The sequence below is a fragment of the Cavia porcellus genome, unplaced genomic scaffold (genome assembly GCF_034190915.1).
Source record: "Cavia porcellus strain 051 isolate PalLab524CR breed Dunkin Hartley unplaced genomic scaffold, mCavPor4.1 scaffold_10, whole genome shotgun sequence".
Taxonomy (NCBI): domain Eukaryota; kingdom Metazoa; phylum Chordata; class Mammalia; order Rodentia; family Caviidae; genus Cavia; species Cavia porcellus.
In genome coordinates, this window is record NW_026947493.1 from 27,921,907 (window position 1) to 27,935,738 (window position 13,832).

At 44.4% G+C, this 13,832-nt stretch overlaps 1 protein-coding gene across 18 annotated transcripts in view; it reads left to right on the forward strand.

Annotated features, from left to right (window-relative positions):
* Cadps (calcium dependent secretion activator) overlaps positions 1-13,832 on the forward strand; it is a 453,294-nt gene that overhangs the window by 288,898 nt on the left and 150,564 nt on the right. For all 18 annotated transcript variants that reach the window (XM_063257158.1, XM_063257159.1, XM_063257152.1 and 15 more), the window contains exons 9-10: positions 1,270-1,336; positions 9,139-9,247. In XM_063257158.1, coding sequence (XP_063113228.1) covers positions 1,270-1,336; positions 9,139-9,247 — 176 coding nt within the window. The remainder of the gene's footprint in view (positions 1-1,269; positions 1,337-9,138; positions 9,248-13,832) is intronic.

Sequence of the window (13,832 nt, forward strand, 5' to 3'; positions counted from 1 at the left end):
TGATGCTGGGTGGTAGGTTTTAACACCACGTTTTAATATCTCATCTAAGTATTTAGAGATCACGCTAGTTTCTCAAAAGTGTAACACTCAAAACCAACTGTAATAGAACAAGCATCTGTCAACACCTTACCAGGGATCAGGAGCTGAGAGGAATTCAAAAGAAAATGAGGCTCTGGGCCAGGAATTTAGAAAGAAGGACCAGGGTTCCAGCACTCGAGGAGATAACAGTGGAAGAGGAATAGCAACTGTGAAAACAGATAAATCACAGCATTGGGGGCAGCATTCTCTGTACAGCCCAGGAGGCAGTGACTTCAAAGTAGAAAAAACAAGCAGAGGAAGAACTTTTCAGGCAGTCAAATCAGGTGCCCACGATGACTGAGAAAGCAGGAGGAAGCTGAAGGACACAAGCGTGGCTCCCAGGATTCCTGTTGAAGGTCTCAGTCGATTTTGCCTACCAGCCATTCTTAGAAACCGCTAAAATAGGTCATGGGCAAAAATTTCATTGATATACATTAGTTATTATGTTCCACACTGGATGTTCTGTCTGCTTCAGTGTGCAGCGAACACTTAGAAGTTGTCTGACGTTTATGTTTGTAGACAAGCCCAGTTTTGATTCAAAGGTCACAGGTCCTCATGCTCAGTTATCTGAAAGTGAACAGGGTCCCGTTCTTGATCAAGGTTGGCCCTCGTGAAAAAGGCCACGCAGCCGCTGCAGACAAAATATTTCATGAAAGAATTATAATATTGATCTTCAAAGCCCAGACTGCTTTGAGCCATGTATGTCTTTGTAGTTTTTACTCTCCTCATTTTATTTTCGTGTAAAGATTAAATCCCATTGCTTGGAGACAGGAGGAAGAAGGAGGGAGCATGCCCTGTGTTAATTGCCCTGCATGTGCCAGGATTACAGCAGAGCATAGAAGGGAAAGGTTTTCCTCAAAAATAACCTTGGTGAGAGGTGAAAGAGTGGAAGTTGTAAGACTTCACGCTCCCTTTCCTCTCTCTCTTGCAAAACATCACTCTGGTGTTGCCCAACCTAAAAGCCTTTTAACACATCAACACACAAAGCCACCAAGGTATTGTCTGGAATCTGCTAAGGGTGGCTATGATTCCTCCATGTCACAGACTACCTACTGCCTTGTCCTCACTTACAGAGTCCCCGTGTCTGCATCTGCCCTGAGCCTGTGTGCCTCCTGGTGCGTGTGCCAGGTCCCTGGGAGCAGTGTACTCCCTCAGGCATTAACTCAGCTCCTGTCTTTCTCTTTCTCTTAGGTATTTATGGGCCATCGGTAAGAACGTGTGGAAGAGATGGAAGAAAAGGTTTTTTGTGTTGGTGCAGGTAACTCTTCAAGTTTAATATCAGTCTTAAGGGTCCTCAGTGTTACAGACATCATAGAATGAATGAATGCTTGTTGATTAAGGTGCAGTTTATATACAGCACACAAAACTCAAACGAATATTCAGCTCTATGTCCAAGTAACCACCATTCAAGGAAGGTACGGAACACATTCATGTAGCTACAGGGCCCCCCAGTGCTCCCTCCCTGTTTTTATGTCACTTCAACACTTGAAATTAATTTATACTTATTCTTTTTAAATCCAAGAATACAGAGATGTGAGAGATACATGGAAAAGAGCAGACCCTCCCCATCCCTGCCCGGGTCCTTGCCAAGCCTGCTGGACCCCAGGAAGGAGCAAGTGTATAGCTCTTAGGCAGTAGGGACGTGAACGTTGTCTTAAAATAATTTGATATTTCTGAGAGGTAGTCATGGCAAAACTTAGTGGGCTTTGCCTCTATGTTATTATTTAAGGAATTTGATTTTGAGTTCCCTGTAAGGGGCACTCTACTCCTTCGGTGCCTGGGGCTTTCATGAGTCTTAAGCAACCTCCCACAACTATGCTTGATGGCATATTTCTTTCCAGAGAGATTTTATTTTTTTAGACAAAGCTAACCAAAGTCTTCCTGTTACACAGCGAATTGTTTTTTCATACTAACTTGCAAGCTCCATCACAGCATTTACATTATCAGTTTATAAAATTTTAATTTATACTGGGCTCTAAAATAAATCAACTTGTAAGATAGTAACAAATGGTGTTTTGGAGGTGCTTTGCTAGTATTTAGAGTACTATCAAGTCTGAAATCTCAGTAGGAAGCAGCTCCCTTTTGGGTCTAAATGACTTTGAAAATTCCGCCCAGCCTGAACTGCGAAAGACTCCCTCTACAAAGGTACTCGAATTGGTACGTCTCCACTAAGGCAAAATGCAACTCTCCGTCTAGAAACAAGGCACAATCTTCGCTTTCATTGCTGGTATAAGGCTCAACAGAGCCTCACAGCAATTATTTACAAGGGCAGTTTGGGAGTGATGTCTACCCTTCCGAATCATCTCTGGCTAAACAATTTAAGACATTCATTCAAGAAACCTTTGCTCTTACTGTCAAGGGACCAGTACTTCCTGCACAGGGCTTTGTGCAAGGCGTAGTGAGAGGATGTAGAGAGCTATAAGGTCTGGTTTTTTGCTTCTAGAATGGTTGGCTATCTGTTGCAGTTTTTATATACAAGCAGTCGATTCAACTAATTGAGGTTTTAAAAAAAGAACATCCAGGATGGCTCAGAGGTGATTCACAGGATTGCTGAAAGGCTGAATGACCCACTTCTGCTAGGGACAAAGCCTAGAATAGCCCCAGAAATCCTGGTTTTCCCAGTGCAATCATAGGACAAAGTGGCTCTGATCATTTTCTATCCAAATCACTCCACTTGGTCCCGTTTCAGAAAGAGAACTGAATTAGCCAGTCATGGGTCACACACTCAAACTTTAACAAAGGCAAAAGGCCACACTTGGACCAACAGCTCCACTGGGCTGGCTGCCTCTCTCCAGCACAAAATCAGGATGCCATTCCCAGAAGGAGAGATGGACCATGGGCAGGAAAGACAGCTGATGCCCACTCTACAGAGAGCGTGGTATAACTGGGGAGGGAGGGCACAAGAAGAGGCAGAGCTGAATTGTGGACATTTCTCCATCTCAGTGCCTTCCACAGCGTTTGGCACGATAGTGTCTCGTAGGAGCCTTCCCCTGCTAGGCTGTGGTCTGGGACTGCTTCTGATTCTGATTCATCTTGTGTCCTTCCTCATTTCCCCCACCACACTTGTACATATTTACTGGCACAGTCATTCGGGAACTATTTGGCATGAAAGAGAGAAGGTGAGGGAAGAGGGAGAAGAAGCAGTGGTTCTCAGAAAGGAAAGATCACGTGATCAGGAGAACACCATCTTCCCAGATGATGTGGACCCATGGTCCTCTCACCAAGATGTGGAGTTTTCCCTGTCTTTGGAGGCAGCCAGTGGATGCTCCACTAGACATGTGACTTTGCTCTGCACATCTTTAAAATGACAAAGTACTTAGAAGTAGCTGACCTCTTGATTTGGGCGGGACTTTAAAAGAGAAAACTCTCCAGGAAATAACACACAAGAAGAAATGTGCCAAAAATATCAGTGAGTCCAGGCACTTTCACACAGTGTGTTCTGAAATGAAAAAGGCCATGCAACCGGACACAAATGTTTTAGAGCTTTCACACTGACCCTCCAAGAGAATACAGGAATTGTCCATAGCAGAAAAGTAATCTATGCACTCGCTTATGATAAATCATAAAAGGGCACAACCTATCTAGGGTTCCTGGGCTTTTCTAGAAGAGCAGGAGAGATGAACTTCATGATTTTTTTCATGTACACAATTCTCATTAACTTTCATGAATCACTGCCATGGATTAGACCCTCCCTTTCACCCCAGCACCCTCCATGACCTGCAATGGTGACACCACAGCTGCATCGTCATGGGAGAAAAGACAAGAGCTCAGGTTGTTTGTTTCCATTCTGTTTGATGTGTCAGTACCTCAACTGTTTTGGTAGCCACCCTAGAAAATACTATGTTATCTCTGAATTCTTCTCTTTTTCTCTTCTCCCCAAATTAATCGATCCCACTGAGAAGAATTTAACAAATTGAAAAGGGAAAACCCATCACCCTCAAAACAATCTCAGTTCCTACACAGCTGCAGGAGAGAAGTTCAAGGTCCTCAGTCCTGACCCAATTCAGAGGAAGCTGAAGTGTCTCAGTTTTTTTTTTAAAAGCAGGATGGCTGTCCAGTGGTGGCCACAGTATCCAGTATCCACATGCAGTGTGGAATGCAGTTGTACAAACAAGGGATTTTCACTTCCAGTCAAATCCCAACCCTGAAAGTCAAAGTACAGAACTGACAGCAGGAGACACAGTTTAGGCAAGTCTGAGGGCAAGTGAGGGAGCTGGGACCTGGGGACACCCCAGGTAGCCTGCATAGCAGCTCTGGGGAGGACAGGGTAAAAACCACAAAACAGAAAGGACATCAGCCCAAGTTCCTGTCCCATTCTTTGTCCTCTTTGATTCCAATGTTAGGTTTTATGGAATGTATTTCACACACAGTTGGCTGTGACAACTTCTGACATAGTTATGGCTTAACGTATTATGTTTAATACAAGAAAATTTGTTTAAAAACCTTGGAGAAAGAAAAAATACTCAATTTCAGTTCCTCACCCACTCCTAACACACACACATACACTTTTTTATTGTAACCCAGGACAACTGAAAATTTCCCTTCTGGTGCTACTACGTGGGGGGGGGGGGGTTTGACCCAAATGGCAGGTGATAATTGAACTTTTTGCCAGGAACAAAGGACATCCTTGATGGGGTAGGACCACAGTAGCAAATGCAATTTATCAGGATGGGGGCTAGAAACATTGATGATACAGCCAGAGTCTGCCAATCTGTGAGGAGAATGAAGTCATTGCTCAGGGTTTCAGGGCCACCATAGTCTTACACAGCGAGACGCTGTTCTCCAAGTCTGAGCCTGCACACCTACATGAACATTGTGACTGTGCAGGTCCCAAGGTGTCCTTCAGAAGACTCTGATGCAGAGGATCTGCTTTGGGGCCCACAGACCTATGTGTTTACCGAGTACCCCAGGAAATACTAATGCAGGTGGTCCAAGATGGCCCTAAGAGAAACACTGCCTTAGAAGTCATTTGAAACAAAGGAGAATCTCCCTGGCTTCAGGCTGCACCCTCCCAGAGTTTATGTTGTCCAGACTAAGCCTACACTGTGTTCCTACACAAATGGTTACCTGCAGGCACCATGACAAAACTTTCCAATTCTAATATTTGCCCTTTGAATTTAGCTGAAGACCCTAGTGCAGAGACCCTAGTGCTGAAGACTCATTGTAAATCCACAGAGACCTGGTAAGGACCAAGCACACTGATCACCATTGTCAGTAAAGCTAATCAAATCACTGAGCAAAGCTTTGGTAATACTACAGAGGCCAATTCCAAAGAGTTTCACTTGACAGGTAGAACTCCCCACCTTGGGTGTATAAAGTGAACAGTGAAAGAAAACCAACCTATCACCATGCCAACTCAGAGAATCTACTCCTGACTTTTTCTTTTCAAAGTACTTTTTCTTCTATGTTCAAAAAATTTCTGGTCTTAAATCACTTTTTCATCCAGTTTCAAGGTATTTGAATATTTGCATTTTCTCTACTAATGCAGATAATTACCTACATTTTATTGTCCATACAAAGTGTTTGTCAAGCTAGTCTTCGCAACATCTCTATACCTTAGAAAAGACAAGTCTTTCCCTAATTTTACATTGAACTTTTACTGAGAGTCGGGATGATTAAAGTATCTTGCCCAAAGGCAATAGTTGGTATGAGATGAAAGACATTTACATGTATAGAATGCTCTAGAACTTGTTTACTTTGCATATTATGAAACAATGTGGTCCTAAAGCCATATCCTCTGTTTCTGATTTTCTATGGAAACTATGACTAAAAACTCTATTATTTCAACCTTTCAGAAAAGACACTAACTCTGAATGAGATTTTAAAAAAATGTTGGATAATGTAAAAAGCCTTATGTACAGCAGTAGTTCAGTACTATTGAGAATACAATATTAAATTAACCACAAAAATGAATTGTAAGACATGTATGCACCTGAGTCTCAATGAATATTTTTGTGCTCAACTTGACAAATACCCTATATAGGCCATTTATATTTGTATTCTTGTTGCAAGTAACAAAAACAACACAAACTAGCTTACGTTTTAAAAGACAAAAACTATACTATTAATTAAATCAGTGATTAACTGAAGAGTCTTCCGGTATAGCTAGATCCAGGGGTTAGGCAGTGTCACCAAGACCCAATCTCCCTTTATAAACAGTCTTAGCTCTATTTTTTTCTGAGCTGGCGCCATCCACAGGCACTGTCTCTTAAGTGATAGATTCTGGCAGCTCAAGCCTTATAAAATTCTGGCCAACCTAGTGGAAACATAACCTCTCTTTCCCCATAGGCCATTAGTGAAGTTTCATTGGCCCAGCATGGTCATGTGCCCATCCTTCCACCAATCACTGCCCTGCCAAGGAGATATGATGCTCATTGGTCAGGGCTGAGCCACTTAACCCATCTACCCTACCTGCAGCCAAAGATACAGTTCTACCCACATGGACCTGGGCAATTTAGTGAGACTCTGTCAAAAAAGAAAGCGAGAGAAGGAGGAAAGGGAAGAAAGGAAGAAAGGAAGGAAGGAAGGAAGAAAGGCAGGAAGAAAGGCAGGAAGGCAGGCAGGCAGGCTCCCTGGCTGAGAGTGCAGCTCAGACTAGCTCAAAGTCATAGCTAGGTTCAATCCAGAGACAAAGGGGCAAAGAGAGAGACAGAGACAGAGAGAGAGAGAGAGAGGAGGAGGAGGAGGAGGAGGAGGAAGAGGAGGAAGAGAAAGGGAAATAAGAGAGAGGAGAAGGGAGAATAAAGAAATTCCTTCTATGACAAAGAAATGGGGGTTTCATTGGGAATAACTTCCTTGTGGGGCTTAAAACTAAACATTTCCAAATCTATGCCCCCACCTGTCAAGTGCTCTAGAACAACTAAGGTTCTGCGAAACCTAACATAAAAAGAATCATTCAAAAAGCATTCTCTCTTCCTCTGTTCTCTAATCTAAATGTTCAAATTCTAAATAAAAATAATCTGAACACAACTTTCATTTATCTACCAGTTCAAACCAACCGCGTTTCCCTGGTGTAACTTCAACAGTCCAACCAGAAGGGGGCAGCAGGAGACAGAGCTACAAGAAGTCAGCCACCAAAACCGAAGGGACAGGAGAGCAAAGGCCCAAACAGGGAGTAGCAGGAAATGCGCAAACACTGAAATAACATCTTTGTTTTGTAATATTTTTCTGATCTCAATTGAGTATCAGAACCTCCCTGTTTGGCTAATCACATGAAGAAACAATAGCATTTCTCATGTTGCCAGACGAACTATCAGGTAGAAAATACCAGGAAAACATTCCAGCAAAGTGTGTAATCTTCACTGTGTGAAGGTTTGAAGGGATCTGTGATTTACAGGGCTGGCCACAGGGTGGAATGACCTGGGACTGCGCTTGCAGTAACCTATCAATTAGGGCGGAGGCAAATATCTCTTTATTGAATTGTACATACTTCGTTAATACCAATGAGACCCAATTAGTGCATGCACATTAGATGAGAGACTTTGCTTATGCGGTGTAATAGAGCCAAGATGTATGACTCCCTAGACCTCCTTCCAAAGGGAGCTAAAGTCTAGTAGGTGAATGCACTGACGGAGCAGCATAGGACTAGAGTGCTGGTCCCAAATGTAAGAGGGCTGTGTCCACACAGAACGTGTAGACGTGGGGGCTAGGTATTTGCTCTGTGAATGCTGCGCATGGTGGGTAAAGCAAAATGATCATTCGAAACAAAGTGAAATACAGACAGGGGCTCTAAGGCTTAAAGAAATGATGGATTGTTAGAGTGGGGTGAGATCTCAGATCCCCTTCACCCCATTTGCATTCAGAGGGCTTTTATTGGCTGTCATGCATATTACAGAGACTTAAGATAATGGTTCTGTGGGCCCTGGCTTGTTTCACTCGGGACCTTGCACTATAAACTCCGTGGGGAGATGACATTCTCATCATGAACCAACAGAGGGCAGCAACAGACAAACCGACCGTGGAGAGGCTCCGCATGGACACTTCGTCTAGCACAGGGACTGTCAGGACTGGGACAGCACGGCAGAGTTTTGTAAGGCTTGAGAACACCAATTTCTTATTTCCACTAAAAACAATAACAAAAGGCAAAAGACAGATCTCACCAAAGAGCAGACTGCAGCTGTTCCCTGCTGGGATCAAAGTTCACTTAGGAAATGTCTCTTTCAATAAGAGAAACTAAATGCTTAGGACATGGCACTCCTTCGCCCAGACATTTGACATCCCTGGATGGCAAATGCGCCCAAGAGCTTAACCCGAAGCTGGGCGAGGCCTTGCTTCCCCACAGGCTCCTTGCAGCTAAGCCAGATGTAGAAATGCCAAGGATCCATGCCAGGGCTGGTTACACCATGACGACAGGCTCCTGGAGGTGGGCCTGCAGCCTTGAGCACCCACCCCGTGCTGGCACGGGTGCTACGTGGTGGGGAGTGAGAGCACCAGTGACAATGGCCATGCCATCGGGGGCTGAGAATTGTCCACTTTGACTGGCACCTAGCAATCGAGCACTCATTGCTTGTGACAGCATGTCACACTTGCACTTGTCTGGGATGAGGGAAGACTTCGCCATGCAACCAAAAGCACTCATTCAGTGAGGGGCGGGGGTAGAATGAAACGTCCAGCTCTCTGCTGAGAGTAGGGCCACCAAAAACAAAATGCTGTTTCAAAATGCATAAATAAATGAGGATAGAGTCTCTAACTGGGAAGTAAAAGGCTTGTGTTGTGTCCATAAGCAAGGCAGCCAACCCCTGGTCAGCATGGGCAGAACCTATAAAATTGCTGATGTTCAACTGCAACATTGGCATACATCAGCAATAACCATGTAGCTGACTTTCATGGAGCACTCACCAAGTGTCATGACCAGACCTAAGTCTTCCCTGTGTGAATCCACTCAGTCCTCACAGTAAGCCAACAGCACAGGCTTACAGATAAGGAAGCTAAAGTCACACGTGTTGAAGGTGATGAAACTGGATTTGGACTCGGGGGAAGGACCTGGAAAAATGGGGAGCATCTCAGTGGGGGAGGATGAGCTGATGAGGGACGACTTTATGGTCTACTTTTCCTTCCCAGGTCAGTCAGTACACATTTGCCATGTGCAGTTACCGAGAGAAGAAGGCGGAGCCTCAGGAGCTGCTGCAACTGGACGGGTACACTGTGGACTACACTGATCCCCAGCCAGGTACCCTGCTTCTAGGCACTGGACCCGCAGAACTCGCATGCTACTTAAATCAGTGGCCAACTGATAAATATCAATATTCATGTTAACATTAGTAAATATTTCTGCCAGGCACTCAGTGTTGACTCAGGGTTTCATGGGTGACCAGTACAGCCAACATTCTGCTTAGTGAATTTTCCTCCTAGTTGATTCAATGCCATCCGGCCTGGGATTTTCATTTGACCCAGAGGAGTCTCAGATTGAAAACCCAAAGAAAATATGTGCATCTTTCTTTTGTGTATCTTTAAGCACATCAAGCATACCATGCTAAAATGCATTTCTAAAAAAAGAATTTCCATGTAAAAGACTGTGTGTGTGAGTGTGTGTGTGTGTGTAGTTTTTCGCCAGTGAGGTGTGGGCTTGGCAAATAATGTCTTCTTGACCCAACTAGAATTCAAGAACTTGGAAAGATTAGCCAGTGGGACTTGGTAAGAACACAGTCCCTTAAAACATTTCTTCTTAAGATGCCGGTCTCTAAGCAGAGGCATCGCAGCTCCCCAGCCTTATGTAACTAAGAGAACCACATAAATGGAAGTATTTCTTGTAACTTCTACGTTGCATAAGTTTTACATCCTGCCCCCTCACACTTCTCCCTCCCCCCCATTTTATCTTTTTCCCAGAAAAAATGAATAGAAATCAGCCTCAAAGAACCTTCAAAATGAGGGTGGGGGTGCGAAATCATTTCAGCATATTAATGAACAACAAGCACCAACAGCCCTCTCTCAGAGAAGTTTATTTTTATGCCAAATCTGCACAAGGGAAGCATTTCCAACCATACTGCATTATTTGGCCCAAAACCTTTTTTTACTCCCATATTGCTCTTCCACATGCAACAAAATACACATAAAAGAAAAACAGAGTTTGAGAGAAGACGGGGTGTTAACCTGAAAAGGTAAGGCAGGGAAGGCCTTGGTCTGGCCTTCTTGGAGAAAGCAGCATCCCCCGAATCCCAGCCCTGAGGACTCCCATGAGTTACTTGCGTCCTTCCCAAGCACGGTGCAGAGCTGACCATGTCAGACATGCGTAAAATCTTTGCCTGGAAATCCTCCGCAATGAACAGAACTAGAGTTAGAACCTAAATGTTTTATAGAACATCTTATTAACCAGAGGGGCTCTGCAATGAGAAACCGGGTGTCAGACCATGCTGCAACAGTTTGCATTCTTCTCAAGTCCCGGGTTCCATGTGCAGAAATACAGTCACTCCCAAGACCTACAGCTTAACACAGGAGGCTAAGGAGTCAGTCTGGGAAAGAAAACTAATAGCAGCTCATGACAGGAACTTCCTGAAAGCCAGTTCACCACTCCCTCTCCTCCAAGATTGCATTTGGCTCTCAGCGCATCTCACAAAGTATGGGACTTGGGTCATCATTCCACTTTGTAAGTGAAGAAGCTGGGACACTAAGAGGCCAAAGGCTGCCCTATCGCTGGCGGGAGGGGGGGGTACGGGGGGGTACGGGGGGGGGCTGAGACAGGGTCTCTAACTGGGTCAGTTGCTATGTGAGTATCAGTGGCAAAAGGATAGTTGTTATTTACTAGCTGACAGCAGAATTCCTTTCCTATAGTGACGAAGATAGGAACAGGGAAAAACCTCTTCCGTCTGCATGCGTGAGGAGCAAGTGTGCATATATATTGCTAAGGATTTTTTTATTTCTTTCTCTTAATATTGATCCCTGAGGTATAATTTATAGATTCACTTTATGAAAGATGTAAATGGAAAGTAAATTGATTATGATCTTGAGGATATTAAGCAGCTTCTTCTCTGCCCTTTCCTGTGCCAAGTCCTATATTTTCTAAGTAATACTTGATTGAGCATGGAGATTTAAATATTCCCAACTGTCAGATTTTAAGAAAATATTTAACTTAGAATTTCTTTTCTGCTGGGGTTTTAGCTCAGTAGTGCAAGCACTTGCTTGACAAGTGCAAGGTCGTAAGTTCAATTCCCCAGTACCAAAAAAAAGAAAAAAAAAAAAATTTCTGGCCTTGGGTATTGAACCCAAAGCCTTGTTCATACTAAGATAAGAACTGTATCCCCAGCCCCTCGATTCCTTTCTCCTTCCCTCTCTCCCTCTTTTTCCTTCTTTCCTTCCTATAATTTCTCCCCCCCCCCTCTCTCCCCGTCCTCTCTTTCTCTTTTGATTTTGTGAGTGCCCAGGCTTCTTCAGCCTCTCAAGCTGCAGATCGCCTTGCCCTGCTTACTCGGAATTTCTTAAACAGCACTAATTAAAAATAGAGGTTTCTGAGCCCCACTCCCAGCCTGAGCCAGAGGCAGAGGACGAAGAATAAATGAGCAATCTAGGGACCTTTTATGTACAAGAAGTTTGCCAGCTGTGAGGCTAAGTAGAGACATCTTAGCCACGTCCTCAGAGATTTGAGGCAGGCCCTGGCAGGAAGGTGTGCAGGTCAAGGGGAGCTGGGATCCATCTCTGTCTCTCCCAGTCCTGGCTTTCCCCAGGGTGGCGGTGAAGCAGGCTGGTGAAGATGCTGCTGGGCTCTAGCCTCTTACAGCTGGCCTTTCCCATCGACAGGGCTGGAACTGGATGATGTCCTTGCCTCAGGGCCATTCTAGGACCCCGATGGTTACCTAGACCCAAGCATTTTTGCTAAATGAGCTCTACCTATTTAGAATCCTTGAGCTATCAATTTGGGGAATTGGTAAATTATTGTAGGTAAGTTTGACACACAAGCTAATCTTTTTTAACTGGAAATATTTCACTTTACCTTTCTCTGGGTGTGATTCAAAAGGTGTACAACAGTTTCTCAACTCTCCAACCAATGAAATCTTCAAATAAAAGGATATCCATTCAGAATAATGTCATGGACCATATATCAAACAACTATGTTCACAGACTATGTATATGGGCCTTTTTTTTTTTTTTTTTTTTTTTGCCATAAGAAGAGGATGACATCCGAGCAGTTTATTGGGAAGCAATCTGCACCCCTGGCCCCAGCCGCTGGCCAGGGATCCCTTGCCCAATCTGCCTCCTGTCTTTGCCATCCCTGCTTGTATCTTTCCTTTCCCAGGGGACTGCATTCCATGTTCTCTCGCTGGAGAGCCCGTGCACTGTCACCCATTATGTTTTGCAGAACTTGATGCTCTTGCTGAGTCTGTGACTCTTGTGGCCTGTGTCACTGTCTGCTTTCTTCTGTCTTGGGTCTCTGTAAACTGTGTTGCACTTCTCCCTTCTTTCTGGTCTCTAGGATGTCCTTGGTCTCCTGTAGTACAGAGCTGACCATTATCAGTTCTGGAGCAGCCAGACATTGGGGATTAGAAGCCCAACTCTGCCACATACAGAATAGTCTTGTGTTCCAGGGTAGCTGTGATGGTTTCCTCTGCTAGGAAAGGGCACATAGTACCTAATCATAGGACTGGGGGAGAAGTAGAGAACGATCTGAACATTTATTATCTCTCCGGTTGTACTTTTGAATGACTGCGCAGAAGAGAGAGCTGACCACTCCCCAAGGGCCCCTGGCTGCCTTTTTGACAGTAGCTCCAAGCCTTTGAAAGGTGGAGGGGCAGAGAGAGTGCCCCTCCGGGAGTTTCTAGCCAGGTATCCTCTGACTGCAGCCCAGCGGCCTAGCCTGAGATTACCAAAGACTGCAGATCATACTTCCTTTTAACTACTCGATGCTCAAGCTAAAAGCCACTTTTAAAGCTCTTTTACCTCCATGCCTTCCAGAATTTTCCTTATCATGCTATCGTTAGGTTCCCTCAGGTTTTTCCAGCTTGTCACCCTTTCCAGGTCATACGTATTTACATACACTTCACAAGAAGTGAGACATAATCATTACTGCCAAAAAACTTTATTAAACTTTATTGAGCCAGGCATAGTGGTGCAGCCTGTCATCCTAGCACTCAAGAAGGCTGAGGCAGGAGGACCATGGGGAACCACAGAGACGACTCTCTTTGAAAAGAGGAGTAACTATCTCCATTTGGGTAAACTTGGCCCCATCTCCATGTATTGATGTGTACAGAGTAGGCTAGGTTATTTCTTTGTCCCTTCAACTGACTTTAAGCAGTGTAAATTGGGCTGGCTGAAGAACTGATGTTTAATCTCTAAGGCAAAGTGACATGTCAGTGTTACCCCATCCAGTGACTCCCCAAATATGAGGCTGAGTCTGGTGGGATGGAGAGCCATGTTCAATGCTGTCGGCTGGGATCGAGCCTCAAGAAAGAGGTCATGACTTCCCAGGGCAAAAGATATTAATTACATCAGAACTAAATTATTAGCTATTATCTCAGCTGTGTCATGCAGGTTACTCTCCATATCTCTGCATTTCTTGCCCTCTGCATATTGCAGAGGTGATCTCAGACCTCTTACCTAGCCCAGCTCACGATAGTCAACACAGTCACATATTTCCCACCAGTCTCACTGTCATTCATCTCCAAGTCACTCTTGCCATGGACAATTAATAAAACCCAGGTTGGGCTCTGGGTCTAGGCCTTTGTTCCAGTGCACCACCATCTTGACTGGACGTAGGTTCCCCACAGCTGGGTATGTGTCTCAGTGTCTTTTTTTTCACTTTGGGTTGCACTAGAAGCAGTAGATTG